The 23,945-nt window shown below is 56.1% G+C and overlaps 9 protein-coding genes across 9 annotated transcripts; 8 read left to right on the top strand and 1 right to left on the bottom strand.

The window, feature by feature from the left end:
* The first annotated feature begins 1,919 nt into the window (after positions 1 to 1,919).
* On the top strand, positions 1,920 to 2,780 carry BKA78DRAFT_131121 (uncharacterized protein). The gene is made up of 2 exons (XM_066882589.1): positions 1,920 to 2,603; positions 2,722 to 2,780. The coding sequence occupies exons 1-2, from the start codon at positions 2,131 to 2,133 to the stop codon at positions 2,738 to 2,740; spliced, it is 492 nt and encodes a 163-aa protein (XP_066744103.1). The 5' UTR covers positions 1,920 to 2,130; the 3' UTR covers positions 2,741 to 2,780.
* Positions 2,576 to 4,486, top strand: BKA78DRAFT_131078 (formate dehydrogenase). Its single transcript, XM_066882588.1, has 6 exons — positions 2,576 to 2,649; positions 2,725 to 2,799; positions 2,941 to 2,967; positions 3,049 to 3,224; positions 3,286 to 3,830; positions 3,973 to 4,486. Exons 2-6 carry the CDS (start codon positions 2,797 to 2,799, stop codon positions 4,317 to 4,319), a joined length of 1,098 nt encoding a protein of 365 aa, XP_066744104.1. The 5' UTR covers positions 2,576 to 2,649; positions 2,725 to 2,796; the 3' UTR covers positions 4,320 to 4,486.
* BKA78DRAFT_131190 (uncharacterized protein) lies at positions 4,416 to 5,997 on the bottom strand. The gene is made up of 3 exons (XM_066882590.1): positions 5,769 to 5,997; positions 4,617 to 5,484; positions 4,416 to 4,535 (listed from the first exon to the last, which is right to left on the bottom strand). The coding sequence occupies exons 1-2, from the start codon at positions 5,793 to 5,795 to the stop codon at positions 4,753 to 4,755; spliced, it is 759 nt and encodes a 252-aa protein (XP_066744105.1). The 5' UTR covers positions 5,796 to 5,997; the 3' UTR covers positions 4,416 to 4,535; positions 4,617 to 4,752.
* Positions 5,998 to 6,835: 838 nt separating this feature from the next.
* Positions 6,836 to 11,996, top strand: BKA78DRAFT_250524 (uncharacterized protein; the record flags this gene model as incomplete). The annotated part of the gene is made up of 3 exons (XM_066884581.1): positions 6,836 to 11,407; positions 11,463 to 11,822; positions 11,871 to 11,996. Coding segments are annotated over 3 exons (5,058 nt in total), but the record flags the coding sequence as incomplete, so codon positions are not given.
* Positions 11,997 to 12,600: 604 nt separating this feature from the next.
* BKA78DRAFT_131205 (uncharacterized protein) lies at positions 12,601 to 13,181 on the top strand. Its single transcript, XM_066882591.1, has one exon. The coding sequence runs from the start codon at positions 12,691 to 12,693 to the stop codon at positions 13,093 to 13,095; it is 405 nt and encodes a 134-aa protein (XP_066744107.1). The 5' UTR covers positions 12,601 to 12,690; the 3' UTR covers positions 13,096 to 13,181.
* Positions 13,182 to 14,110, top strand: BKA78DRAFT_131216 (uncharacterized protein). Its single transcript, XM_066882592.1, has 2 exons — positions 13,182 to 13,724; positions 13,803 to 14,110. The coding sequence occupies exons 1-2, from the start codon at positions 13,268 to 13,270 to the stop codon at positions 14,021 to 14,023; spliced, it is 678 nt and encodes a 225-aa protein (XP_066744108.1). The 5' UTR covers positions 13,182 to 13,267; the 3' UTR covers positions 14,024 to 14,110.
* Positions 14,111 to 15,053: 943 nt separating this feature from the next.
* On the top strand, positions 15,054 to 16,970 carry BKA78DRAFT_295388 (uncharacterized protein; the record flags this gene model as incomplete). Its single annotated transcript, XM_066886477.1, has 3 exons — positions 15,054 to 15,679; positions 15,726 to 15,841; positions 15,889 to 16,970. 3 exons carry the CDS (start codon positions 15,054 to 15,056, stop codon positions 16,968 to 16,970), a joined length of 1,824 nt encoding a protein of 607 aa, XP_066744109.1.
* Positions 16,971 to 18,126: 1,156 nt separating this feature from the next.
* Positions 18,127 to 19,900, top strand: BKA78DRAFT_313720 (uncharacterized protein). The gene is made up of 4 exons (XM_066888412.1): positions 18,127 to 18,338; positions 18,401 to 18,608; positions 18,657 to 18,823; positions 18,874 to 19,900. The coding sequence occupies exons 1-4, from the start codon at positions 18,137 to 18,139 to the stop codon at positions 19,464 to 19,466; spliced, it is 1,170 nt and encodes a 389-aa protein (XP_066744110.1). The 5' UTR covers positions 18,127 to 18,136; the 3' UTR covers positions 19,467 to 19,900.
* Positions 19,901 to 21,428: 1,528 nt separating this feature from the next.
* Positions 21,429 to 23,183, top strand: BKA78DRAFT_131274 (uncharacterized protein). Its single transcript, XM_066882593.1, has 3 exons — positions 21,429 to 22,099; positions 22,151 to 22,302; positions 22,353 to 23,183. Exons 1-3 carry the CDS (start codon positions 21,543 to 21,545, stop codon positions 22,721 to 22,723), a joined length of 1,080 nt encoding a protein of 359 aa, XP_066744111.1. The 5' UTR covers positions 21,429 to 21,542; the 3' UTR covers positions 22,724 to 23,183.
* The last annotated feature ends 762 nt before the right edge of the window (positions 23,184 to 23,945 follow it).

The raw sequence follows: 23,945 nt of genomic DNA on the forward strand, positions 1-23,945 counted from the left end.
CTTTGGTGGCTGTAATGCCCGCCCTTCAGGCGCGCCGTTGACGCATCTGTGAAGACTCCACGGAATTGTGTCGACATCAAATAAGAGCGGCTTCAGACGTCGATACTGCATCAGTGTTGACAGAGAGTGACGTTGAGGCGAAAAAGTAATCAGATTATAGAATCTGGAGAGAGCCAAAGGAACGGAGATAGTGTAGCTATGCCCGGGGCCACTGATCGAAGCATGACGTATGGCACTGTGGCTGACTCGCGTGCTTCAACCTCGAGGACCGTTCCGCAGAGCCTCAGGCGCATGTCCTTGAAGGACTTGGAACCCCGGCCGGCGGCATGCGTCTGCTGTCTTGAGTTGAAAAGATTCAACAGAGCCGCAAACCTTCGGACTTCTCTTCAGGAGATAGATTTTTCATGGATGCCAACTCAAGACCATCGTCTCTCGTCGACGGCGCATGGCACAAAGGTGTTGCATAGTATGAGACAAACAACCTTGAATTGTGGAGAAACAGTCCAGAGCCAGCCGGTCAGAGGTCGTTGAAGAAGGGAGGACTCGAAACACGTGCAGGAATGAGATTTCGGCTCGATTTGGAAGCAGGATCCCCTGGAGCGAGGTTGATCGTTGATCTTGGAGATTCCAGAGTCTTCGTGGTGCGGACCGCACGGCAAAAACGTGCCGTCTTGGAAGCTTTCAGGGACAGAAGGACGTTGAGAGCGGTGTCTTCGATGCGCATCCACGTGTCGTTTCAAGTCTCCAGCGTCGAGCGGCTGTGATCTCCTAAAGGCGGCTGCGTTCCCGCACCGAAAGCGGGAGTGCGGTTGGTGCACTGTGCGGCGTGGTCACTCTTGGAAAGGTGTCACCTTTGACCTCTGTCAATATCCAAGTATCAGGTGCCTCGCCGGCGCAGTGATGGTTGATTTCATTATCAAATGATGGTGCTGATCAGCGGTTCTTGATCATCGACATTTGATGCTAAGCATTGCTTCCTGTTGACAAGCTTCCGTGATTCTGTCGTCAGGCCGCTGTCAGTTCGGGTAGCTGGGATGTGCCATCTTGTCGGCCAGACTATGACTTGGAAGTTGCATCACCAAGGGACCTTTTTGGATTCTGGAGGAACTTCCGTCATCCATTTCTCAACTTGTGCACCGCCATCATCGATGAAGGGACCGGGCCGATCTACGCATTAGCTGTGGCTCGATGTCGACCGCGTGCCGTCACCCGGGAAGACCAAAGGGTGGGACTTCCGGCACCGCGCTCCCGACCGCTGCAGGGCCGTGGCGTTGTCGACTGTCGCTTTGGGCCAAAAGAAGGCGTTTTAACCATGTCAGCGGAGTTGGCTCGAAGTTGGCTCGGATGCACAGCAAGCAGTTGACCTTCCATCCCCAGTGCAACGACGCGGTGGTGGTTTGGAGTAACTAAGTGTAGTCTGGCGGCGGATGCGGGGCGGTAGTTGACGTCGGGATTCTTAGCCCAAAGGGGAGAGAGGACGGCCACGAGTTTTTTGTGTGAGCTGTTGCTCTGGGGAAACGGCAACCTGGCGACAGCAATTGTCTTGGCATTACGGATCAAGCTTTCACTTCCGGCTTGGCAAGTCTTGGAGGCGGATGCACGGGGTCTCAAAACTACCTCATTCGGAACCCTTCCACTGACGACACGCCCCTGATGACCTCGAGCAGGGGGAGCACAGCGCGTGGAAAACCCCACGAATGCGAGTGAGATCAGGGACTTGGCCTGAGGTAAGCTCTTGGTCTCGACTGGCCGCTCAGAATGACATGCGTCGGGAGGACGGCAACGGGCAGCTTGGCAACAAGATGCAGCCAAAAGTCAGAACAAGCTGCGACTGATCTCCGAGAAGCATGAAGACGTCCCTTGGTGGTTGCCGCGTACCCGTCCAGTCCCAGTCCACCTGTCCACGTCCACGTCCAGGAGCCTGGTCTGGTCTGATCTGATTGTTGTCAAGGTGCCGTGCCGTGTTGCGTCTTGCTGGCCATAGCTCCTTTAAAGCTTGGGCGCCCGACAGGGAGGGAGCTCCTGCGTCACAGCTTTCCGGTTATACACGATACCCCGCCAACAGAACAAAGACAGATCCTTTGGTCCAGCACCGAGACAGCCAAAAGAACATGGGCAGTAGGGCTGCTGATGGCGGCAAGGAGAGCCCGGGCTGTTGGTTGGAGCAACAAGTCCCGGAACGACCTTTGCGGTTGGATATGCACGAGAGCTCCCAATTCCTCGCGTTGTGCGTTTGCTAATGGCCAGAGGACCCCGCATCTCAGCCAACGGATCCCGGAGACGAGGCCAAATTCGCCTTGGTCCATGCCTGAAGTGAAGGTTGAGCGCCATGAAGAAGTGGGGAAGCTTTGTGCGCCTGTCATTGTGCCCTCGAGAAGCCACCTCTCTGCCCGTCGACCGCCGCCTGCCTGGGTTGCTCGAGTGGCCATCCGTGTCGTCTGCTGTGCCCATCATCCCTTTGCCGGTCTCGCCGCTGCTGTCACGTACGGTGGGGAACTGGCGACGGGAGAGTATATATATTTGGACTGCCTCGTCCCATTCAGTCCATCATCTCACGCTCATCACCTGAATCGCATCCACCTTCTACCCCTTGAACCTCCAAGGTAATTTCTCCCGCCGACGTCACTGCAGCGCTGCCGCATTGCCGATGTTCGCTATTCCCTGCTGCGTCCGAGCCATTCGGCGCCCCTGGAACCTCGTAGCTGACATGAAATCGGAAAGCAGGCTCGACAACATATAAATTCCACGACTGCCTCTTTCATCCAGATCTCCTCTTCTTCTCACCAACTCTTCACCATGGTATTCCTCCGCTCCGCTTCTCGTCTTGCGCGTCCTGCTCTTTCTGCAGCTGCTGCCCCCCGCGTTACCTGCGGGTCATCGCTGCTGCGCCAAAAGTATCCTGCTGGCATCAGAACGCTAACCGCAACCGCACGGCAACAGGGCAAGGTTCTTCTGTGTCTCTACGACGTGAGTTGACCCCAATTGGCTTCCAATGGCACCGTGATGTCCGCCACAAATGGTCGCGTATGACTGACGTCACATTTGTAGGGCGGTATCCACGCCGAACAGCAGCCCGAGCTCCTCGGAACCACCGAGAACGAGCTCGGAATCAGGAAGTGGATTGAGTCCCAGGGCCACACTCTCGTCACCACCTCCGACAAGGAGGGCGAGGACTCTGTCTTCGAGAAGGAGCTTGTTGACGCCGAGGTCATCATCACCACTCCGTATGCTTCCTGATCTTTGACCCCTCCCCCACCAACCACCACGCTAACACTTATCGCGCAGCTTCCACCCCGGCTACCTGACCGCGGAGCGTCTCGCTAAGGCGAAGAACCTCAAGCTCGCCGTTACCGCTGGTATCGGTTCCGACCACGTCGACCTCAATGCCGCCAACAAGACCAACGGCGGTGTCACCGTCGCCGAAGTCACTGGCTCCAACGTCGTCTCCGTTGCTGAGCACGTGGTCATGACCATCCTGACCCTGGTCCGCAACTTCGTCCCTGCCCACGAGCAGATCCAGAACGGTGACTGGAACGTCGCCGAGGTCGCGAAGAACGAGTACGACCTGGAGAACAAGGTCGTCGGTACCGTCGCCGTCGGCCGCATTGGCGAGCGTGTCCTGCGCCGCCTCAAGGCCTTTGACTGCAAGGAGCTGCTGTACTTTGACTACCAGCCCCTGTCTCCTGAGAAGGAGAAGGAGATTGGCTGCCGTCGCGTCGAGAACCTCGAGGAGATGCTCGCCCAGTGCGATGTCGTCACCATCAACTGCCCGCTGCACGAGAAGACCCGCGGCCTCTTCAACAAGGAGCTCATCTCCAAGATGAAGAAGGGTAAGTTTTTTTTCAGCGCCATCTTCCCTACCTGCCTGCATACCCCACCTGCCCTTCCCGCTCCCTCCCGCCGGGCCCCACATCTAGGCACCGCGCCATCATTCCACCAACTCATCCAAACTCCCGCTAACACGACTCTCAGGCTCATGGCTCGTCAACACCGCCCGCGGTGCCATCGTCGTCAAGGAGGACGTCGCCGAGGCGCTCAAGAACGGCCAGCTCCGCGGCTACGGCGGAGACGTCTGGTTCCCCCAGCCCGCACCCAAGGACCACCCTCTGCGGTACGCCAAGAACGCGTGGGGCGGCGGCAACGCCATGGTGCCGCACATGTCGGGCACGTCGATCGACGCGCAGAAGCGCTACGCCGCCGGCACCAAGGCCATCCTCGACAGCTACTTCTCCGGCCGCGAGGACTACCGCCCCGAGGACCTCATCGTCCACAAGGGCGACTACGCCACCAAGGCGTACGGCCAGCGCGAGAAGAAATGAGCGTGTGCGCCCCTTTTTGGCTAGGAGAGGGACTTTTGAAGTTTTGAGTTACAGCGGTGATATGATATCCAAAGTTGAATGGGATGGACTGGAGCAGTAGATTGTAGTCGAGGAGCGAAAATAGCGGAATTTCAATTTTTTCGAATCTACTCTTGGTCTGCTTCGGTGATGAAAGGTTATGGAACGGTGATTCCATTGGCGCCCGTGGGCATTGCTCTTGGTCAGGTCAGAGTACGTTCTTCGAAAGGCTTTGAATGGCGTTCGTGATGTACATACTCAGCGTTGCGGCTTACATACCATGGAGATTTCCCCAGATCGCCGTCGTATATGATCCATGTTGATCAAAAAAGGTATTAACCACCAGGGTATCTATCGTGTCTATATCCATGCATATACATTACATGCGGTCGCTTCCTCACCCACCGATCCCATCTTATCTCACTGTCCCAATTATCCTGTTACCGCCTCTCCCCTCTGCCTCGTCGCTTTCACTGCTATCCCGGAACCCCTCCTCCAATTCGCGACTCAGCCTTCGCTCGCCCCTCTCTACTTCGCGGTCGTCCACGACGTGCACACCCCCTATCGACCCCAGGCCGAGCCCGGTGCCCATGCGCCCCAATCCCATCCGTGGAATACCAGTGGTGTTGGAATCGGAATTGTTCCTGCTGTGGCCGTTCGCCGCATCTTCGTCCCAGTGTTCGCGCCTAATTCGCTCCAGCGCCTCGCGCCGCGCGGCACTCTGCACGGGCGCAAAGCCCACCATGCCCTCGCCCTCATCCGACGCAATGCTGTCCGCGTCCCGCTCGTCGTCGTATTCGTCCGACGAAGAGGGCGACGAGTCGAGCAGAGCGTTGTTGGTGTGTCCTGCCTGGCGCCGCGTGCCTGCGCGCCGCCGCGACTGCCGGTATGAGGGTGGACTGGTGTAGATGTGCGAGCTTGGCGCGAAGGGGTGCGTAAGGCGCGCCGAGAGGGACGAAAGGAGCTGCGCGGCGCGCGCGCTCAGAGCGGCCGGGGAGAAGGAGCTGTTGGGTTGGTAGGACGAAGATGCGGCGTGGAGGGGCAGATAATGCTGGTAACGGCGTATGTAACGGCGATGGAGAGGGAGGAGGGCGTGAGTTACGACCGCGTACAGGATGCCGGCGACCAAGAGGGGAACGAAGATGGTCTGTTCGCAAGCTTGCGATTAGTCTTTTGAAGCTGTAGCTGGTTTCCAAGGATGTGCTTGGTTGCTCTTTTGCGAGAGCATGGATTGAACAGGTGGGGGTGGCAGAGAGAACGGTGGACATGGCGGTGCGTTGGTGCCCCGTAGCGCAACGGCGCGGCATTCATGATGGCCTGAGGTTAGGGCTGGAACGCGGTGAGGAGGAATTGGAATTGGGCATGGACAGGACATGAGCATTGGGATTTGGGCCGTCGAGAGGAGAGAATGAGGCGAGGATGCGCGCGCACCTTGATGATCGACGAAAAGGCCGACATGATATCTGACTGCGCCGCGGCAGACAAAGGGGCGTCGGGCAGACGAACGACAAGCCGGGGGCCAGATGCGAAAAGGAGAAGCAGGTGGTCTTTGAGGAGAAAAAGATGAGAAGTTGGATGATGGTTCTGCCTGATGGTAAACGTTGGGGCCAGATAAGGTCAGACGGGACGGCGGGCCCGACGAGCGGCCTCGGGACTGAGAGGCGTCGGGTTCGGGGTTCGGGGAGCAGAGAAGTAGGGCGATAGGCAGAGAAAATATTAAAAAGTATTGTTGCAGGACAATACCTGAACAATTGCGAGCAGGCCGAAAGCGGCAAAGGAACTTTAAGGTGTAGCAGCGCGTTGAGGTCTGAGACAGCCACGGCCTCGCCGTGTAACGGAAAACGGGCGGCAGCCTGCGGCGGGATGCAGGTGCAGAAGAGGGAGAGGAGTAGAATGAGAAGAGAATTAGAGACTGTCGCAGTTGTCAATGTACATTTAGTATTTTTTGTTTGGTTGACAGGTCTCGGATCCGTTGGTTGGCTGAGCCCTGGCCTGGCACCCTGACCACATAGCAGCGTGAATGGACTCCGCTACCTCCTGAAACGTGAAAGAGCAGCCGCACTTCTCGACATCCTAACCCTCTCTTCCCCGACCCCATCACAGCGACCCTCTCCCACCCATACACAACTCCCCACCAGAGGGTCCGGCATGCTGATGCGCGCCACCAATCTCGTCGCCGCCCTGCCCTAGCTCGACGCTCATCAACTCCGACTTCCTGCAAAACCTCGCCCTCGCAACCCATCACCCTCGCCTCGCCGCCCTCTCCACCGCCGCACACGACCAGACTCGAGCCCTGCACCGGGCACGGCACTCCCGCCTCTGGCGGATCACGGTACATCCTCTTCACGGAGTCGACACTGTCCAGCCCTGCTTGACCTCATTCGCTCTCACTACGCGCCCGCGACTGCTATCCCTGCAGCCGTTGCTGCTCCCCGTCCTCGCCGCCCACTCCTCGACGGCCTCTGTGCCACCACCGTTCGTTTCGACCCTTGGGCACAATGACGCAGGATGCAAAGACGCGCCAGTCGTCCGGCGGCAAGTCCTTCTTCTCGCGCCGCAAACACAAGGACAGCGAGCTCCCCGAACCGCCCCAGCAAAACACCCTGCATCCGGCGCCCACCAATTCACCGGGCTCGCGCCATTCCCACCGCTCCTCAATAGCCTCAATCGACCGCCCGTTGTCAATGTTGCCAGATTCCGTCACAGGCATCAACCACGGCGCCGGTGTGCTGACGAGCATACCCTACGATAGCACAAATCAAGACGGGAGATCGCCCGTACCAGTGGAATACCTTCCTCGGGACAACAGCTCCGCGCGTAGGGAACCGCTGCCGCATCATTTGAATCAGGGTGGTGTAGACTTTCACCAATACCCCGTCTTCAACGCGCCCCCACAACCGTCGAATGGCAACCCTGTGCCTCCGCGCCCGCCCCCTCATGGGTCTTCGATGAGCTCCAGTCAGCCAGGGGATAGAGGCGTCTCTATGCAACAATGGGCTCGGCCAGGCACGAGCAGTTCGAGGCCGTACTCGCCGAGCAGCCATAACTACTCGTATGGATATGCGCCCACCGAGTCCTCGTCCAACACGCGGGCGTCTTCAGACCAGGCCAGCGTCTACTCCAACCATTCGGGCCAACGGAACACAAACGGGAGCTATGTTTATTCGCCCACACCCTCCCAACAAAACTTCCAAACTCTCAGCGTCGACCAACACACGCTCCTGCCAACGCTCAACCCCAACTCGCGATATACCGCCAGCGCCAACTCCTCGACGGCATCCTTTAATGACCCTGCTGGATTCAACTTGCAGAGACCTGCCGATGACAGGCAAGTGGAAGCAGAATTCATGGCTCTTATGCAAAAGCGCGGTTGGAACAGCTTGCCGGAACAGGCACGGAGACAAATGGAGGCCTACCCCGTGGCGAAAAAATGGACGTTGGTGCATCAAGATCGTTTAGCAGAGTGGCAAGGAGATCAGCGAAGGAGAAATCAGCGACACACGCAACAATACACGGATGGACAAAGCATCCTCGGCCGTGCCGACGAGGAAGGAAGCCCCGAGTGGTACGTGAGGAAAGTTCTGGACAACTCGATTACGGCCAAACAACTCCAGTCCCTAAGTGTGAGCCTACGGACGCAGCCCATTGGGTGGGTCAAGGCTTTCGTGGAGGCGCAAGGTCAAATTGCGCTCACAAACGTCTTGAACAAGATTAATCGCAGACAAGGGCAAGGTCCCGCACCGCCACCAGGCCCGCAAAGCTCGCAAGACAAGGACCTCGACCGAGAATACGACATTGTAAAATGTTTGAAAGCACTTATGAACAACAAATACGGGGCCGACAACGCCTTGGCTTATCCTCAAATTGTTACTGCCCTCGCCGGGTCCTTGATTTCTCCAAGACTGAACACCAGGAAACTTGTCAGCGAAGTTCTGACATTTTTGTGCCATTGGGGGACTGGGAAAGGCCATGAAAAGGTCTTGCAAGCGTTGGACCACCTCAAGCAACAGCAAGGCGAAAATGGCCGCTTCGACGCTTGGATGCGCATTGTCGAAGTCACAGTCGATGGTCGCGGAAAGATGGGCAGTTTGGTCGGCGCAAGTGATGAAGCTCGAAGTGGTGGCATTGGATTCGAGAACCTGTTGATGGAATACGCCGTGGCATCCCTTTTCCTCGTCAACATGATTGTGGATGCTCCAGAGCGAGATCTCCAGCTGCGTGTCCATTTGCGGGCACAATTCACAGCATGCGGCATCAAGCGGATTTTGAACAAGATGGAGGGGTTTCAGTACGATGTGATCGACAAGCAGGTCGAGAATTATCGGACCAATGAGGCCATCGACTACGAGGAGTTGTTGGAGAGGGAGAACAGCAGCATGGTGGACAATGTCGAAGCCGAAGTCAAGGACCTCAACGACCCCGCACAGATTACAGAGGCCATTATGAACAGGATCCATGGCACTAGGGTCCAGGACTACTTCGTCTCGGCGCTACAACACCTGCTCCTGATCAGGGACAACGAGGGCGAGGACCGCCTCAAAATGTTCCAACTGGTCGACTCAATGCTCTCGTACGTCGCCATGGACCGGCGGCTGCCGGACATGGACCTCAAACAGAGTCTCAATTTCACCGTCCAAAGTCTGCTCGACAAGCTCTACACGGATTCGGAGGCCCGGCAAGCCAGGGATGAAGCTATCGAGGCACGGCAAATTGCTGACGCTGCCATCGCTGAGCGCGATGAGATGCGTGCGCACCTCGAGCTCGGCGCAGATGGTATGGTCGGCAAGCTCCAAAAGCAATTGGAAGAACAAGCCGCTTTGTTGGATCTTCGAGGGCGTCAAATCAAGCAGCTCAAGGCCGAGTTGGACAGTGTACAAACCGTGCGCGCCAAGGAGATGCAGCGCAACGAGCTCGAGACCCGAGAGTTGTATCTCATGCTCAGAGATGCGCAAGATGTCGCCGCCGCAGCTGCCAACAAGAAGAAGATGGAGGGTGGCAAAGACATGGGTCCTACAGACCCCACCCTCATGGCTGGTATCCTGGACCGGGAGAGACTCATGGAGAGGCTGGAGATGCAGCTCGAACGGGCCAAGACACAGGCCAAACTGGAGGGCAAGGTCTGGCAGGCTGTTGGGCCGTCAGACAAGCTCCGAGAGCTGCGCGAGAAGATGGATGGCTACGACGACGAGGAACCGGATGAACGTCAAATCGGTCTGTCACGCAGCGACCTTGCCAACAGCTTCCTTGGTACCGTCACTCGCAAACCCGTCCCCAGAGGACCGAGAAAGGTACAGCAAGATGACGATGACACTGATGCTGAAAGCCCCGTCTTCGAGAAACCTCGCATCGTCGAGTTCAAGCGGCCCAAGATGGCCTCGCAGCAAAAGGGCGCACTCCTTGGCGAGATTTCCGAAAAGGTCAAGAAAATTGACGGTAGCGATGACGAGACCGAAGGAGAAGACGAAGCGCCGACCCCTGATACCATAGAACCTAGCGCCGAACAGACTCCCAAAACCTCTACAGATGAAGACAAGTCCTTCGATGGTCCCCCGCCGCCCCCTCCGCCGCCTATGCCAAGCTCGACCGATGGCGCGACGATGCCTGGCTTCGACAATGCCGCTCCTCCACCACCCCCTCCGCCAATGCCTGGGTTTGGCGGTGCTCCTCCCCCACCGCCGCCGCCAATGCCCGGATCTTCTGGACCTCCCCCTCCCCCTCCGCCGCCATTGCCTGGATTCAACGGTCCTCCTCCCCCGCCCCCGCCGCCTGGATTCGGCGGTCCCCCTCCTCCCCCTCCTCCAGGAGCGCCGCCTCTTCCTGGTGGAAGACGTGGTCCTGGATTCTTGCCACAGCCCAATTACGCAGCTTCGCAAAAGGTTGGATTGGCATTCGCGCGCCCCAAGAAGAAGCTCAAAGCGCTGCATTGGGAGAAGGTCGACACGCCGCAAGTCACCATGTGGGCGAACCATGCTCCCTCGTACGAGGAGAAGGAGGAAAAGTACCGCGAGCTCTCCAAGAGGGGTGTCTTGGACGAAGTCGAAAAGCTCTTCATGGCAAAGGAAATCAAGCAAATTGGCAAGAAGAAGGAGGCCAAGAACGACAAAAAGCAGCTCATCTCGAGCGAATTGGTCAAGTCGTACCATGTTGCCTTGGCCAAGTTCTCACAGTATTCCGTCGAGGATATTGTGCGAATGATCATTCACTGCGACAAGCCAATTCTAGAGAGCGACGTCGTCATGGAGTTCTTGCAAAAGAATGATCTTTGTGTAATCCCAGAAAATGTGGCCAAACAAATGGCTCCGTACGCCAAGGATTGGACCGGACCTGATGCCGCGAATGCGACGCGCGAACTGGACCCCTCTGAGCTCACCAGGGAGGACCAAATTTACCTTTTCACTGCATACGAGTTGCATCACTACTGGAAGTCGCGTATGCGGGCTCTCGACCTGACGCGGACGTACGAGCCCGAGTACGACGAAATCTTTAACAGGATCCAAAAGATTGTGCGCTCGTCCGACTCCTTGCGTGACTCTCTGGGTCTCATGAACGTCCTTGGTCTCATTCTCGACATTGGTAACTACATGAACGACGCCAACAAGCAGGCCACGGGTTTCAAGCTGTCCTCGCTCGCTCGTCTCGGCATGGTCAAGGATGACAAGAACGAGTCAACCTTCGCAGACTTGGTTGAGCGTATTGTGCGCACCCAGTATCCTGAATGGGAGGGCTTTGTGGACGACATTGGCGAGATTATCGCGGCGCAGAAGATCAATGTCGATCAACTCATCGTTGATGCTAAGAAGTACATTGACAACATCAACAACATCCAATCCAGCTTGGACTCTGGTAACCTCAGCGACCCCAAGAAGTTCCACCCTGAAGACCGGGTGTCGATTGTCGTGCAGCGTGTCATGAAGGACGCGAGACGCAAGGCCGAAGCCATGGGAGACTATTTGGAGAACATGAAGAAGACGTACGATGATATTTTGACATTCTATGGCGAAGATCCAGCGGACGAGAACGCTCGCAGAGATTTCTTCGGCAAGCTGGCGGTCTTCGTCCAGGAATGGAAGGTGAGGATGCTCAAACTGTGTCACCCTATGAGATATACTGACCACGACATTGTAGAAATCAAGAGAAAAGAACGTCAAGATGGAGGAGACGCGTCGCCGCAACGAGGAATCGATGCGCCGCAAGGCCGCTGCGGCTCCTCTTAGCCCTGGTCTCAGCAACGGCCCGCCCCTTTCGCCCGCCTCAACAGGCGCCATGGACAGTCTCTTGGAGAAACTACGTGCTGCCGCGCCACAAGCCCGCGATCAACGCGATCGCCGCCGCCGCGCGCGCCTCAAGGATCGCCATCAAGTTCGCGTTGCTTCGGGGCAAAAAATGCCCGATGTGCCCGGTATGCAGGCCGAAGGAGAAGACGCAGAGGCGTCCGGTAATTCTAATGCCCAAACAGGCGCCAACGGGCTCCTTTCACCTAACAGCGTCTCCGCAAACGGCGACGAAGGCACTTCAGGTGACGACGGTGACAAGGACAAGGGTGGTACGAGCGAGGGTGAGGATATCGTCGACCGCGCCGCCGTCATGCTGCAAGGCCTGCGTGGCGACGGGACGGGTGAATCGTCAGATATGCCCGGGGCTGTCGGCCGAACCGACGACGGCAGCATTCGGATGCGTCGTCGTCGAGAAGGCATGGGAGAAGAGCGCGAAAGAAGACGGAGACGGCGTGCTAAGCAAGGTAGCAGCGCAGGGCTTGAGGACGTCGCCAAAGAAGAAGGGGCAGATAATGACTCTCGCCCGGGGACTGCGCACTCCCGTCCTGGCACCGGCTATACCGAGGGGCGCGACTCGATTGCGGAGAGCGAATCCACACAGCAGAGCCGCGAGAGCGAGGGCAAGGACGGCGGCGATGGTGAGCGCACCGCGCTACCCAGTCCACCGCCTGAGCGAAAGGGTAGCCGAGACGCTGACGCGGACCAAGATGACGAGGAAGGGGATGGCGATGTCACAATGACAGATGCAACGATGGCTACGAATGGAGATGGCAGCAGAGAAGGGAAGGAAGGGGACAGCGAGCGACCGCAGTCTCCACTCCCAACCCCGGTAACAATTGTCAGTCCTCCCAGCCCGGGAACTGTGGCAGCGAAGGAGAATGGACATGGGGACGAGTAAGAGCAGTGGCAAGGCTCCTCGACAACCCAATCTTTGGAACAGAGCGCGTGCATTTTGCCTCTCTGTGCGTCACTTTGCACGCCGCCTCGCCTTGTTCCTACCTTCCCAACCCTGCATTGTCTACCTCGTACGGCCTGAACAATCAATGTAATGGAAGCGCAACGTAAACGTACGCACACGCATGGAAGCTCGAGCTTGTCTCCTTTTTGATTTCTTTCAACGATACCCATTCTCCACACCACACCACCACCTCGACCTCTTCATCGACTTGAAAGTCTGTTGTCCTTCATACCACTGTCGTTCTATCAGACAATTGATCCGGTTGAGGCTCATTTTGGCATTGGCGCTTGCTTTTGTTTCCCGCGGACAGTACTGCACAGCGATCTACCACCCGACTCCTTTCTCAACATTTCTCCTAGTCCTCCCTATCCTCTTCACACGGCCTTGCGGCTTGTCGCCTCTGCTGGTGTGCAGCTGTCCTTGCGTCATCTTTCCTGTTTCCTACATTCTCGATTCTTCTTTCCCGCTTCCTATGGCTGTTGCTATAGCTGTCGTGTCATCGACGAGCTTCCGTTGGCTTCTTTGATCGATCTGATTTGTTTGACGCCATTGTCGACTGGGAGAGTAGATGAGCGCGCGAGCGCTCGCGAAGGAGGTTTGGTGTCGATGATGAGCTATTGGCGACCTGTGAGCGTGTTTGGTTTGCGTGTAGAAGAGCGCCGATTCATCTTCTCACTTGTTGTTGGGTTCCGGACGAGATGAACGTGGCACGAAGTAGATTTGGTGCGGCGGTTGACCTAGATAGAGAGGGCTTCTTTGGTAGCAACAGAGAAGATCAGTCCCGCAATGGCGGCGGGTGGTCTTGCAGCCAAGCCACCCAGCCGATCAACCAGTCAATCGATCAAATCAATGTTTTTCATACCCACCCAGGCATGTCTGGTATGCCTGTTTCTTCGTTTCTTTCAATGGTCTTCCGGTCCACTTTGACTACTTCATTTGCTTTTGCACCGCTGCTCGAAGTCTCCTCGTTTTGGTACTTGCGGCAGCTTTTGGATCTATGTAGAGCAAAACTCTCTATGTCCACGAAGCATGCGTACCATATTTTGCATGTGTACAAGGAGCATTCATGCTCTGCTGGTACAGGCAGCCTTTATATCCAGTATACTTGTGCGCGTACAGGGAGCATCCAGCTGTCTTCGCGCTCCAACTTTGAGAGTAAGCATGCCGCCCCAAGTCAAACATTCGCAGGCCTTCCATTTTGGCCTTATACCTACCACTGACTCTTCTGGCTAGCTTCGGAGCATGATTTTCCGGCGATCACGTGTCTTGAGTGCTATTTGGTCTGCAGACTGTCAACACCTAGCTCTACTTCTACCCTCTCAACCACGTCGTCTGTGCAGCTCTCTCCTCGACCCTTTCATCACTGCATCCCCTCTACCATCTGCAGCCTTGCCTCCTTCAAGCCGGGAGATTCACATTGCCATCCAGAGAGATCACGGAAACTTGGTCACTGAGGCGCACTGCGCTCTACAAAACTCTCAGCGCCCTTTACCTTATCTACTCTATGGAAGGTAGCTGGCCCTGCACATCTTGACGCTGTCCACTCACGTCCGGCAACCTTTACGTCGCGTAGTCGAGGACTCCCTGACCGCCTGCGCGCTTTGGCAACCTTGGTCTTACACACTCGTCAACACCACCATCGCCTGCACACTTTGGCGCCCTTCACCTTCCACAATCGTCGACACAACCACCGCCCGCTCACTTCAGCGCCCTTGGCCTTACCCAGTCGTCGACACCACTTCTGCCCGCTCACTTTGACATCCTCGGCTTCACACAATCGTCAACACCGCCACCCGCTCACTTTGGCGCCCTTCTCCTCATAAAGTTGTCGACATCAACACCCGCTCACTTCGGCGCCCTTGGCCCCGCACACTCGTCGACACCTCTTTTACCGCCTGCTCACTTCGGCTCCCTTCTCCTCCCACAGTCGATAATACCACCACCCGCTTACTTCGGCGCCCTTGGCCCCGCACACTCGTCGACACCCCTTTTACCGCCTGCTCACTTCGGCTCCCTTCTCCTCCCACAGTCGATAATACCACCACCCGCTCACTTCGGCGCCCTTGGCCCCGCACACTCGTCGACACCCCTTTTACCGCCTGCTCACTTCGGCGCCCTTCTCCTCCCACAGTCGATAATACCACCACCCGCTCACTTCGGCGCCCTTGGCCCCGCACACTCGTCGACACCACTTTTACTGCCTGCTCACTTTGACGCCCTTCTCCTTCTGCGATCATCGACACCACCTGCCGCTCACCTTGGTGCCCTTGGCCTTGCATAATTGTCGACACTATAATCACCAACCGCTCACTTTGGCACCCGTCTTGCACGGTGGTCAATACCACTTCCAAAACCCGCTCACTTCGGCACCATTGATTGTGTGATATACCATCATCGTCGCTCACTTTTGCACCCTTAGCCCGTAGCTACCGAAGGTACCACTGAACGCTCACTTTCAGACCCTTGGCCGTACACATCATCATCATGATCAACGACGGTATTGAAGTCTACGTCCGCCGGGTTAGCAAAGGCACAAGGTACCTCGAGTACGAGCATGAAAAGCCCAAATACCACTCGCACACTTCTGTCGCCTACATCAGAGCTACCACCGGCGAACAGTTCGAAGTCCGCGTCAATATCCAACAAGTATTCCGCTATTACACATGCTCCGGGCTCCAGATTCGCGTGTGCATCGACGCCAATGAGGCTCCCGACGTGTATTGGTTCCCGAAAACCAAACACCCGCCTGCTGAAGGCGTGGAGTATGTATTTTCGGACTTCCACGTCGAGATCGCTGGCGAGTGGCAGTCTGGCAAGCTCGCCTTTGGAGAAATCGGCAACGGAGTGGGCGAGACCACTGTCCAATTCGGCGGTGGCTCTGTTTTTGGAAATCCGACTGATCCTGTTCCTTTGAACAACTTCGTCCCCAATCTCACCCCCTACGACGGCCCCGAGTTCGTTGCAGCTCGTCGTCGCCGCCTTGGCACCATCCGCGTCTCTGTCCAACGTGGCAATCTCGACGGCAAAGCTGTTGATCCCCATAGCGGCACTCCGATCAACACCACTGCCATTGAAGCCGACAAGTCGTCTGGCATCTCGCACCAAGTCACGTAAGTTGCTCGTGCCAATCTGTACCTCCAAGCCTAACCTGAGCAGTACCCTCCACCGCCAGCGCGTCAAGACGCCTGAGCTCGACACGACGACCAACTTCAAGCCTGTTCTTGGAACACACGGTGAGCGTTACGAATTTGAGTTTCGCTACCGCTCTTTGCGTAAGTCCTCATCTACGACTGTCAAAATGCCTTGCTAATCCGCCTAGCTGAGCTCATTCGTCTCGGTCTCTGCGACGAGAACGGCCGTCTCGTCGAGCCTCAGCCTGAACCCGAGCCGGAGCCGGAGCCGAAGCCTGTTCTCGAGGATGACTACAGCGACTATGATGACGATGAGGAAGACGGCCCTCCCATTCCTCCCAACCACCGTCGCCTCTCCCAGCCTGAATCTCATCCTCCGAAATCGTCTGGCCAGAGGACTTCATCTCGCCTGCGCGCCATTGCAGAGGCGCAAAACTGTGCCGCTCTAGCCCCGCCCAAAGCGCCTGCTCAAAAGCCTGTCAACAAGCGTAATGAGAGTACCGTCGTCAAGCAGGAGAAGCGGGCAGATAGTGCTGAGATGCCTATCCCCAGCGCAGACACCCCCATCCACAGCATTGAGACGCCCTTCCCTGGCACGGAGACGCACATCAGTCGTCTCACGGCCGTCCAGCATCTCCCGGGGCCTGGGGACAGCTCCGTTATGATGCGTCCAGTCAAGAGACGCCAGGGATTCAGCACCATGTCCCCAGCGCCCGGAAAGAAGTCTCGCCTGGGTGAAGAGGAGATGCCCGCTGCTGCTGATCCTCCGGCTGCGGGACCTCCCAGCGTCTCTACCACCCGCCCCGTCCCTGTTAAAACCAACATGCCGTTGGTTAAGCCTGGTACAAACATTGGGACGTTCATGGCTAAAAAGCCTAAGCAGGAGCCGGGCAGCGTCTCCAGCCCGGCCTTGTCTACGGCTGGACCTCACGTCTCCACCGCCCGCAGCGTCTCCGGCCGCCAGGGCGTCTCCACCAGGCAGGACGTCTCTGGCCCCAAGCCCGCGCGCACGACCACGAATGCTCCTGGTGCACGCGCGGCCCAGTCTGGCCACAAGTCTTTGGAGTCGGTAGATCTTGAGATGAGCGCCATAGAAATTCGCAACCAACTGAATGCGCTTGACAAGAAGCGCATGCTCCTGGACAACGAGCGCGAAAAACTGCAGCTGGACCTGGAGCGCATCAGGGCGCAGCAAGAGCGGCAGCGCATCTTGGACAGCCGTTCTGCTGCTGACCCTGGTCGCAAGCAGCAGCAGCAGCAGCGCAAGTAAAGGCCTTTTCGAGACCGTTGGATTGGGAGCATTGAGCCGCGGCTGGATTTCTTTCAGCCACTTTCTTTGCCGTGAATTTTGATTCTTGGCTCTTTTTGGCGTGGAATTTTGTCACGCGACAACCGCGCGCTTTCTTGGAAAAGGATTGCCGTTTTTGCGTTGGGGTTCAGTCAGGGCATGGTGGTAATTCAATTCTGGCGTTGGAGGGCAAAATGGAGGATGGTTTGTATGATAGCATCACCCTGCCCAGCAGCTTTGTTGCAGTAGCTAGTTTCCTCCCCTCTTGTAATTATACACTTCAGATCAATTCGAGGGGCTTTTCTTTCCATCCTCTGCTCAACATGCTGCCTACCCTAGCGCGATGGGGAGCTCGTCGATGATCTGCGTCAGGCCTTGTTGGTGAAAACCGCCGACGACGCGCAATGATGAGGAGATTCTGCTGGCAGGCAACGTCGAGCGAGGTCAATCAATGCTGAAGGTCTTTGATTGTTGCATTCGGCATCTACATGGAGTTGGGCAAAGCTTGCGATCGATGTTTGCTCACTTGACGCTTGACCAGCAGCACTCAGTTCTTCGCCGACGCTGAGAGGCAGCTTTGGCAAGGGTTGGCAGCGTCTGTTTCGTTCCTTTGGACCCTGCGCTTCTTTCTTTCATTTACAAATACGCCAGGAACGGTCGTCCGTGGCAACTGCAACGCGACATCGACGGCTTAAACAAGAAGTCACCTACCAAAGGCATTGAGCGTCTCCTACCCAGAAGTTTGTCCTCTTGTCCCCACACTGAATTCTTGAACATTCCACTGACACCTGTATTGCTAGGGAATTCAGATCACACACCATCGTTTCGTCACCACCATGCACCTCGACGGCATCGGAGTCTGGATCGAGGCGCGAGACAACGCCAAAGACGCCGTCTACGAGGAATTCATTGAGAAGGAGGAAGAAGAGCCACCGGAAGAAAAGCCCCCAGAGCCCCGCTTTCCTTTGGGCGAACGCTTTCCTTTACCCGAAGAAATACACAATTTGCAGGAGTTACTGGAGCGCTATCGTGTTTGGTTGGCCGAGCAAGGGCAAGCTAAGGAAGACACGCCTCACTTCGAACCCCACAAGTCCACATGCTACATTGAGGCGCGTACCGGCACCATGTTCAAGATCAAGATCAGGATCATGAAGAGCTTCGACATGCACAACGCGGCGGCACTGCGGCTGTACGTCACCATCGACAACGAGTGGGAGTTTGGCTACTCGGCCTGCGTGACGAAGAAGGAGCTGGAGCGGGCTCAAGACGGCGGCTCGATGGTCGGCGAGGTCCTCTTTGACGTCGACTACGACAATGGCAACAAGTACGAGATGCGCTTCGAGAAAGTTGGTGCGTATGGAGCTTGGCACAAGTGCAGCGCTGGAAGCAGTGATGATCTGACATTGGCGCAGAAGAGAGCAAGGGCAAGGGCAAAGGCAGGGCCCATTCGTCGGAGCCATTGCACGTCGATGTCGAAAATCTCATCACGGTAATTGCTCAGCGTGTTGCCAGAATCCCCGACGACGAGATTTGCGTGCTGCCGACGAGGAGCCCGGCGCTCCACGCATCCCGGATGGCCAGGTACCTCGAGGAACACCGCGTCGTTTCGCAATACGTCAAGTAAGGCCGGTCCCATGTTCTTAAGAGATATCTTACTGATGCGCATAGACCCTGCCTGGCTGGAAGATTGGAGAAGGGTTTCGAAATCCCTTGGGAGAATTGGAAGCCCCTGGGCTTTGACGCTTGGAAGCAGGATCCCAGCATCTGGTGGGATCCCACTGGCGACAAGCAGGCTGGCAGGCCGTACATTTTTGAGTTCAGGTATCGGTCTCAAGGTTGGTTTGCGTCTTCTGTCGTTGGTTTGCCAAGCTGACGTTGTTGACAGAGCAGCTCCAGGCCTTGGACCTGGTTTCGATGCGATACGATGCAAACGACGGCAGAAAGAACGACTCGGAGCAGAACAAGGGGGGCGAAGAGAAAGATGACAGCAACAAGGAAAATGAAGCACCGACTGCTGGTGATAACAATTATGACCCGGCTGAGGATCAAGACGACAGCGTGGCCAGCAGCGAGAGTTCCTTGGAAGAGCACGAACTGCCACCCGTGGCCAGCGCCTTCGGAACCCCAAATGCTGAGGGATACTTGGTCGAACGCGACGAGATTATTACTGCCACACGCGCCATTGCTTTGAGCAGCGGCCAAGCCCGGGTCTTTGAACTCGAATCGCAGGATCCTGGAGTCATTGTTTTCTTCCAGCACGACCTTGATCAAGACGAGGAATCTGAGGGGCAACGTGCAATTGCACAGATTCGGAGGGAAAGGTACCTGACAAACGCCGGGGATATTCTGACCCTCACACTTGCTATTGCCGCCGTCAGCTCTGAGATGGGCATCGAGGGCACACTCGATGGCTTCCAGGTCTACTACGAATGCTCGGTCGAGGCAAAACGGCACGTCATGAGAATGACCGGCATGTGAGTCCTTGGGGCCATCTTATAAAAGGGTTGATCAGTGGTGTGTGTGTGTTGGGGGTCGGAGCGAAAAAGGATGATATTTGAGGCCTGATCATACCTTTCTGCGAGCGCGCGGCGCGCCGGGCAGCCTGCCATCTCACACCAGCAACTTGTCAACTCACGCCAGCCTGTCGCTCCTACTTTAGCACATTCACTCACAATGAGAAAGAAGTATCTGGAAGTACCCAAACCGGCACACACAAGTCCCTATTACTTGAGTCGATGGCTGACAGCGCAGCACCTCTAGCCTTCAGATGATGGAAAACCAGGACCCGATACATTATAACTCTCGTGACTGTCTTGTAGATTCTCGTTAGCGTGAGAGTGTTGATCAAGAGCGCCTGGGCAGCTGCTAAATTTGAGAGACAATGAATGCTCATCTCTGTAGAAGTACTTACCTATTAGGATTGATGGGGGAACTTCCACCTCAAAAAGCGCAGCGCGCGGGGACGGGACAACCAGCAGTGTGCACAGACCCACTGGCAAGAAAGTCGTGGCCACCCGGGCAGGAACCAAAAAATGGTAGGTGCGTACTATTCCAACCAAAAAATAGTAGGTGTGCATCGTGCCAACAAGTTTGGACTAACTACCTTACTTCTCATTGCAGGTAGGTTGGACTGACTGCTTGTTATGTAAAGCCAGCTGTCGTGCAGCAAGACTTGTGCAGCAAGACTTGTGCAGCAAGCTCTCGTGTAGCCAGCTTCACACAGCCAGCTTTTGCGTGGATGCAATAAAACCACCCTCCGCGCGCGGCCGTGCGGCCGGACGGTCCAGGTTGGTTTTTTTGCCATCGGATTTTTTGCCAGCAGCAGACACCACCCTGCGCAACCATAGGTACCATACATTTTATGTGGTATTGCTGGTAGTGATGATAAATCAGAAATTAATACATAGGTTGGGTGGTTTGACTCACCTTGGCCCGCGCGGCCGCATGGCCGGGCGCGGTGGGTAGTTTTGTCGCACCCTTTTGCGCAGCCAACTTTTGCGGAGCTACCGACCTTGACTACTTTTACCGACTTCGACCACCAACCTTAGTGCTCATGTCTTCTACTATAGTCACAGGCTTGAAGAAGAAGAAAAAAAAAAAAAAAAAAAGGAACGTACTTCTCTAACATCCCCTACGCCTATTAGAAAGCTCTATTATAGTAAGTTGCGTCGCATTGCGCAACAATATTGCGTAATAGTTATAGGATGTTGCATTTCTTACCACTCTAATCTGAAGGCCTGTCTAGTTTCTACGCAGCCTATTTTTTCATCTGCTTTAGTTTGTAATGTGTTGATCTTGTTGCTCCTTACGCTATAGACTAATCCACCAATCAGCGAGAGCGGTTGGCCAGCCCCTATAAGAGAAAATCACTTCCGACTTTAAAGAGCAGCCTCCCCTTAAAACATCAAAAGTAAGAAACACCCCCTTCTCTATTCCTCCTTTCTTACCCCCTACTCCTACCTCTCTGCTACCCCTTACTGAACTAGGATGACCGCTGAGCGAAGCAATTTAACTATATGCAGCCTAGAAATGTGGCGCATGATTCGACAGGGGGCATGGGATTTCGTCTAGGGTTCGGTCTCCCATATTCGCTCCTGGACGAACAACGTCCAGGCATGTATGTCGAGCAGTGCTTGTTCGGGCCTGCAATCCTTCCCACCTTATCCAGCTCCTCCGCATGGCAACGCGACACGGCAAGTCTAGGTCATGAAGAAGATGATACCGGAATTAACTAAAAGCTCGCCGACATCAATGGCGATGCCCTCTCACACAAGCCTTGAGAGTCTCCTTTCCCTGTTTCGTTCGCGATGATGTACTGCCATGTTGTCCCGTCTTTCAATGGTGTGGGGGAACGCGGAGTCGAAGACTTAAATTCTAGGGCATGGCCAGGGCCGCCGCCCTACCCAACACCTCCCCCAACCCCCCAACCGCCCCCTTCGCGAACGCCAACGCCTCCGTCTCCGTCTCCGTCTCCGTCTCCGTCTCCGTCTCCACCTTCGCCGACGTCCTCCTCGCCATAGTGGTACGCCAACATCAACGACAAAATGTTGGATTATGACGGCATTGAAGTCTCGGTCCAGTCGACCACCACTGGGAAGAGGTACCATGAGCACGAGCTTCCCTCGAATGGATCTGCGGAACGGCAACATGTTTGCTACTTTGAACCAGTCGCTGGCGATCAGTTCAAGATTGTCGTGTGGGTCCAAAAGTACTTCGACTTCCGCGACGCGGCAATGCTCCAGCTGGAGGTCCAGATCGACGGAGACTGGTATTTTTGTTCCCCCCAGTACGTCCTTAAAGATGTACAGGATCAGGCGAAGACGGAGTTCCGCCTGCAGGTCAAGGACCAGCACCTTGCAACGACTCTCGGGTTTGCACAAAGTGAGTGAGTGGAAGCAGACCTGCAAGCGGGGCGCTAACGAGCTCATCCACAAAGGAGCACCTGCTGGCTCTGTGACACCAGAGACAGTGCTGACCAGCAGGCGCTGGTGCGAGATCCGGGTCGTTTGTCGGAGGAGGGACAACTGGATACGGCGATGTGTTTGCAACCTGTATCCAGGGGCGCCTCAGTCATTGGCATCACTGCCTGAACAGCCATGCGTTTACGTTGAGTGGGTATGGACGCATTGAGCTTGATCCCTCCAACTGAATGATACCTGCAGGCCGGTTGATCGGATACTGGATGATCATGGACTTCAGCCCTGCGACAAAAGCGATCCCGGCCTGGTTCACACTGGTCAAGCGACTCGACTTGGCTCCGTCGAGACCGAAGCTCGCGAGGATTATGTCTTTTCGTTCCGGTACAGATCGAAAGGTAGTTGCCGCATCCCGTGTTGGACGTCCAAAAGTAACAAGTCCTGTTAGCACAACTCTTGGATCTCCCACAGCACCTGGATCGGCAGTGGATTCTCGACGGACCTTTTGAGTCCAGTTCCCACGATTCCCTCCCAGTCAACAACAACGACGGTCCGCTCCATTCCCAAGGTACACACGCGCATTGTCAGCTTTCGGTGGACTGGAAGCTAAGCGATACCCTCTCAGGGGTTGATGCTCAGGACGGTCAGGACCGGCGACCATACCATGCTGGTCCCTGTACTCCACCAATTGCTGCAGATGATGCCGCACTGGTCGGGACAGAGAGCGACACACCCCGCCGGAAACGGCGCTCTTCATGTCCATTACCCGAGGACCACCAGATGCATAGGCGGACAAAAAGGCGGAAGCGTGGCTATTAATTAGAATAGATCATTACTGCTTCTGACCGACTACGTCTCCGACGCGATATCACAAACTTGTCGTAAGAACTGGCAGGAATTACAGCATTCCAAACAGCACCTATCGAGCGCGTCAATTGCTGTCGTATTCCTGTCTTGCGGCCAATGGTGATACCTACGCACCCCTTGTCCCTCGCATGATTTGCGCCCGTTGCGCCCAAACCATGCTCCTATCCTCTTGACCGTGCCGAATGCCGACAGACGGTCTGTGGTGACTCCTGTTCGTTGGTAGCTTCACGAGGGGCACCCTGAGACTGGGTTTGGCCTGATTGAGGTTGCGGACAGCCCTGGCGTGGGAAAACACAAACCACGTCGGAATGATTCGATCCCGCCCGATTGCATAGGCTTGCTCATCAGACGAGGCCCAGGCCCAGGCCCAAAGTTAAGAAAGATGGATTGACGACGCGTTGTGCTGTGCCTTCGACTCTCTGCCTCTGGCCTCTTCCATCTCCTCGACGGGCCGGAGGTGCCGCAAACTTTGTGGCGTTCAATCAGCCAAGAGCCAATGCCGAGTTAGGTCCCGGATGCTTCCGATGGGGGCTGGCATCGAAAATCGCTTTTTTATATAGCGCCTCCATCACCCTACTCGCCTACGGAAGCGCAAGGCTTCGATCATCTGGTCCTGCGAGTGGCTCTGCCACACCTGGCTCTTTGTCGGTTATGCTCCAACCAGACTGTCGGTCTCGAGCACTCGTCACCATTTCTGGTTGGCACGATGAGCATTGGATTCGTCTCGCGGACACGCCCCTAAGGCTTGTCTGTCGACCATCATACGCATGGAGGTGGAATGATGCCCAACCGCCTGCGCATTGAGCTCCAGCGATCTATACTCTACGGTCGAGCATGGTCGATTGAATCGCATTCATTGGTTACAGCGGTACTCAGTGTCTGCGACAGAAGGATTGCGTCCGGGGAAGTTGCTGCAGTTGTCGGCTGACAGCTACCACAAACCCCACGTTTGGAGACAGCCGTCCAAGTCTCACGACACGAGCTCTCTCATGGATTGGCAATCTTCCGGGCCAAATGGATGTCGTTCTATAGTTTGGAGAGCGCCTTTCGCAAGAAAGGTATTTTCGACAACCTTCCCTGGTGGACATACTCAGTTGGAGCCATTGCCGAGCAACAATTAGACGGGAGTCGCTTTAGCTTTCGACGCATCACCCGGCGAACATGAAGCCCCGTG

Source organism: Phyllosticta capitalensis (assembly GCF_038381095.1).
Source record: "Phyllosticta capitalensis strain CBS 128856 chromosome Unknown BKA78scaffold_5, whole genome shotgun sequence".
NCBI lineage: Eukaryota > Fungi > Ascomycota > Dothideomycetes > Botryosphaeriales > Phyllostictaceae > Phyllosticta > Phyllosticta capitalensis.

Bases quoted from the DNA above. Each gene is read 5' to 3' on its own strand.
- BKA78DRAFT_131121 (XM_066882589.1), top strand. From the start codon at position 2,131: ATGGCGGCAAGGAGAGCCCGGGCTGTTGGTTGGAGCAACAAGTCCCGG.
- BKA78DRAFT_131078 (XM_066882588.1), top strand. The intron at 2,968-3,048 runs GTGAGTTGACCC...TCACATTTGTAG, and splicing joins TTCTTCTGTGTCTCTACGAC to GGCGGTATCCACGCCGAACA. The intron at 3,225-3,285 runs GTATGCTTCCTG...CTTATCGCGCAG, and splicing joins GAGGTCATCATCACCACTCC to CTTCCACCCCGGCTACCTGA.
- BKA78DRAFT_131190 (XM_066882590.1), bottom strand. From the start codon at position 5,795: ATGTCGGCCTTTTCGTCGATCATCAAG. The intron at 5,485-5,768 runs GTGCGCGCGCAT...GCTTGCGAACAG, and splicing joins CCTTTTCGTCGATCATCAAG to ACCATCTTCGTTCCCCTCTT.
- BKA78DRAFT_131205 (XM_066882591.1), top strand. From the start codon at position 12,691: ATGGAAGCTCGAGCTTGTCTCCTTTTTGATTTCTTTCAACGATACCCA.
- BKA78DRAFT_131216 (XM_066882592.1), top strand. From the start codon at position 13,268: ATGAACGTGGCACGAAGTAGATTTGGTGCGGCGGTTGACCTAGATAGA. The intron at 13,725-13,802 runs GTAAGCATGCCG...TCTTCTGGCTAG, and splicing joins TTCGCGCTCCAACTTTGAGA to CTTCGGAGCATGATTTTCCG.
- BKA78DRAFT_313720 (XM_066888412.1), top strand. From the start codon at position 18,137: ATGAAGAGCTTCGACATGCACAACGCGGCGGCACTGCGGCTGTACGTC. The intron at 18,339-18,400 runs GTGCGTATGGAG...ACATTGGCGCAG, and splicing joins GATGCGCTTCGAGAAAGTTG to AAGAGAGCAAGGGCAAGGGC. The intron at 18,824-18,873 runs GTTGGTTTGCGT...CGTTGTTGACAG, and splicing joins GTTCAGGTATCGGTCTCAAG to AGCAGCTCCAGGCCTTGGAC.
- BKA78DRAFT_131274 (XM_066882593.1), top strand. From the start codon at position 21,543: ATGACGGCATTGAAGTCTCGGTCCAGTCGACCACCACTGGGAAGAGGT. The intron at 22,100-22,150 runs GTGGGTATGGAC...TGATACCTGCAG, and splicing joins CAGCCATGCGTTTACGTTGA to GCCGGTTGATCGGATACTGG. The intron at 22,303-22,352 runs GTAGTTGCCGCA...AAGTCCTGTTAG, and splicing joins GTTCCGGTACAGATCGAAAG to CACAACTCTTGGATCTCCCA.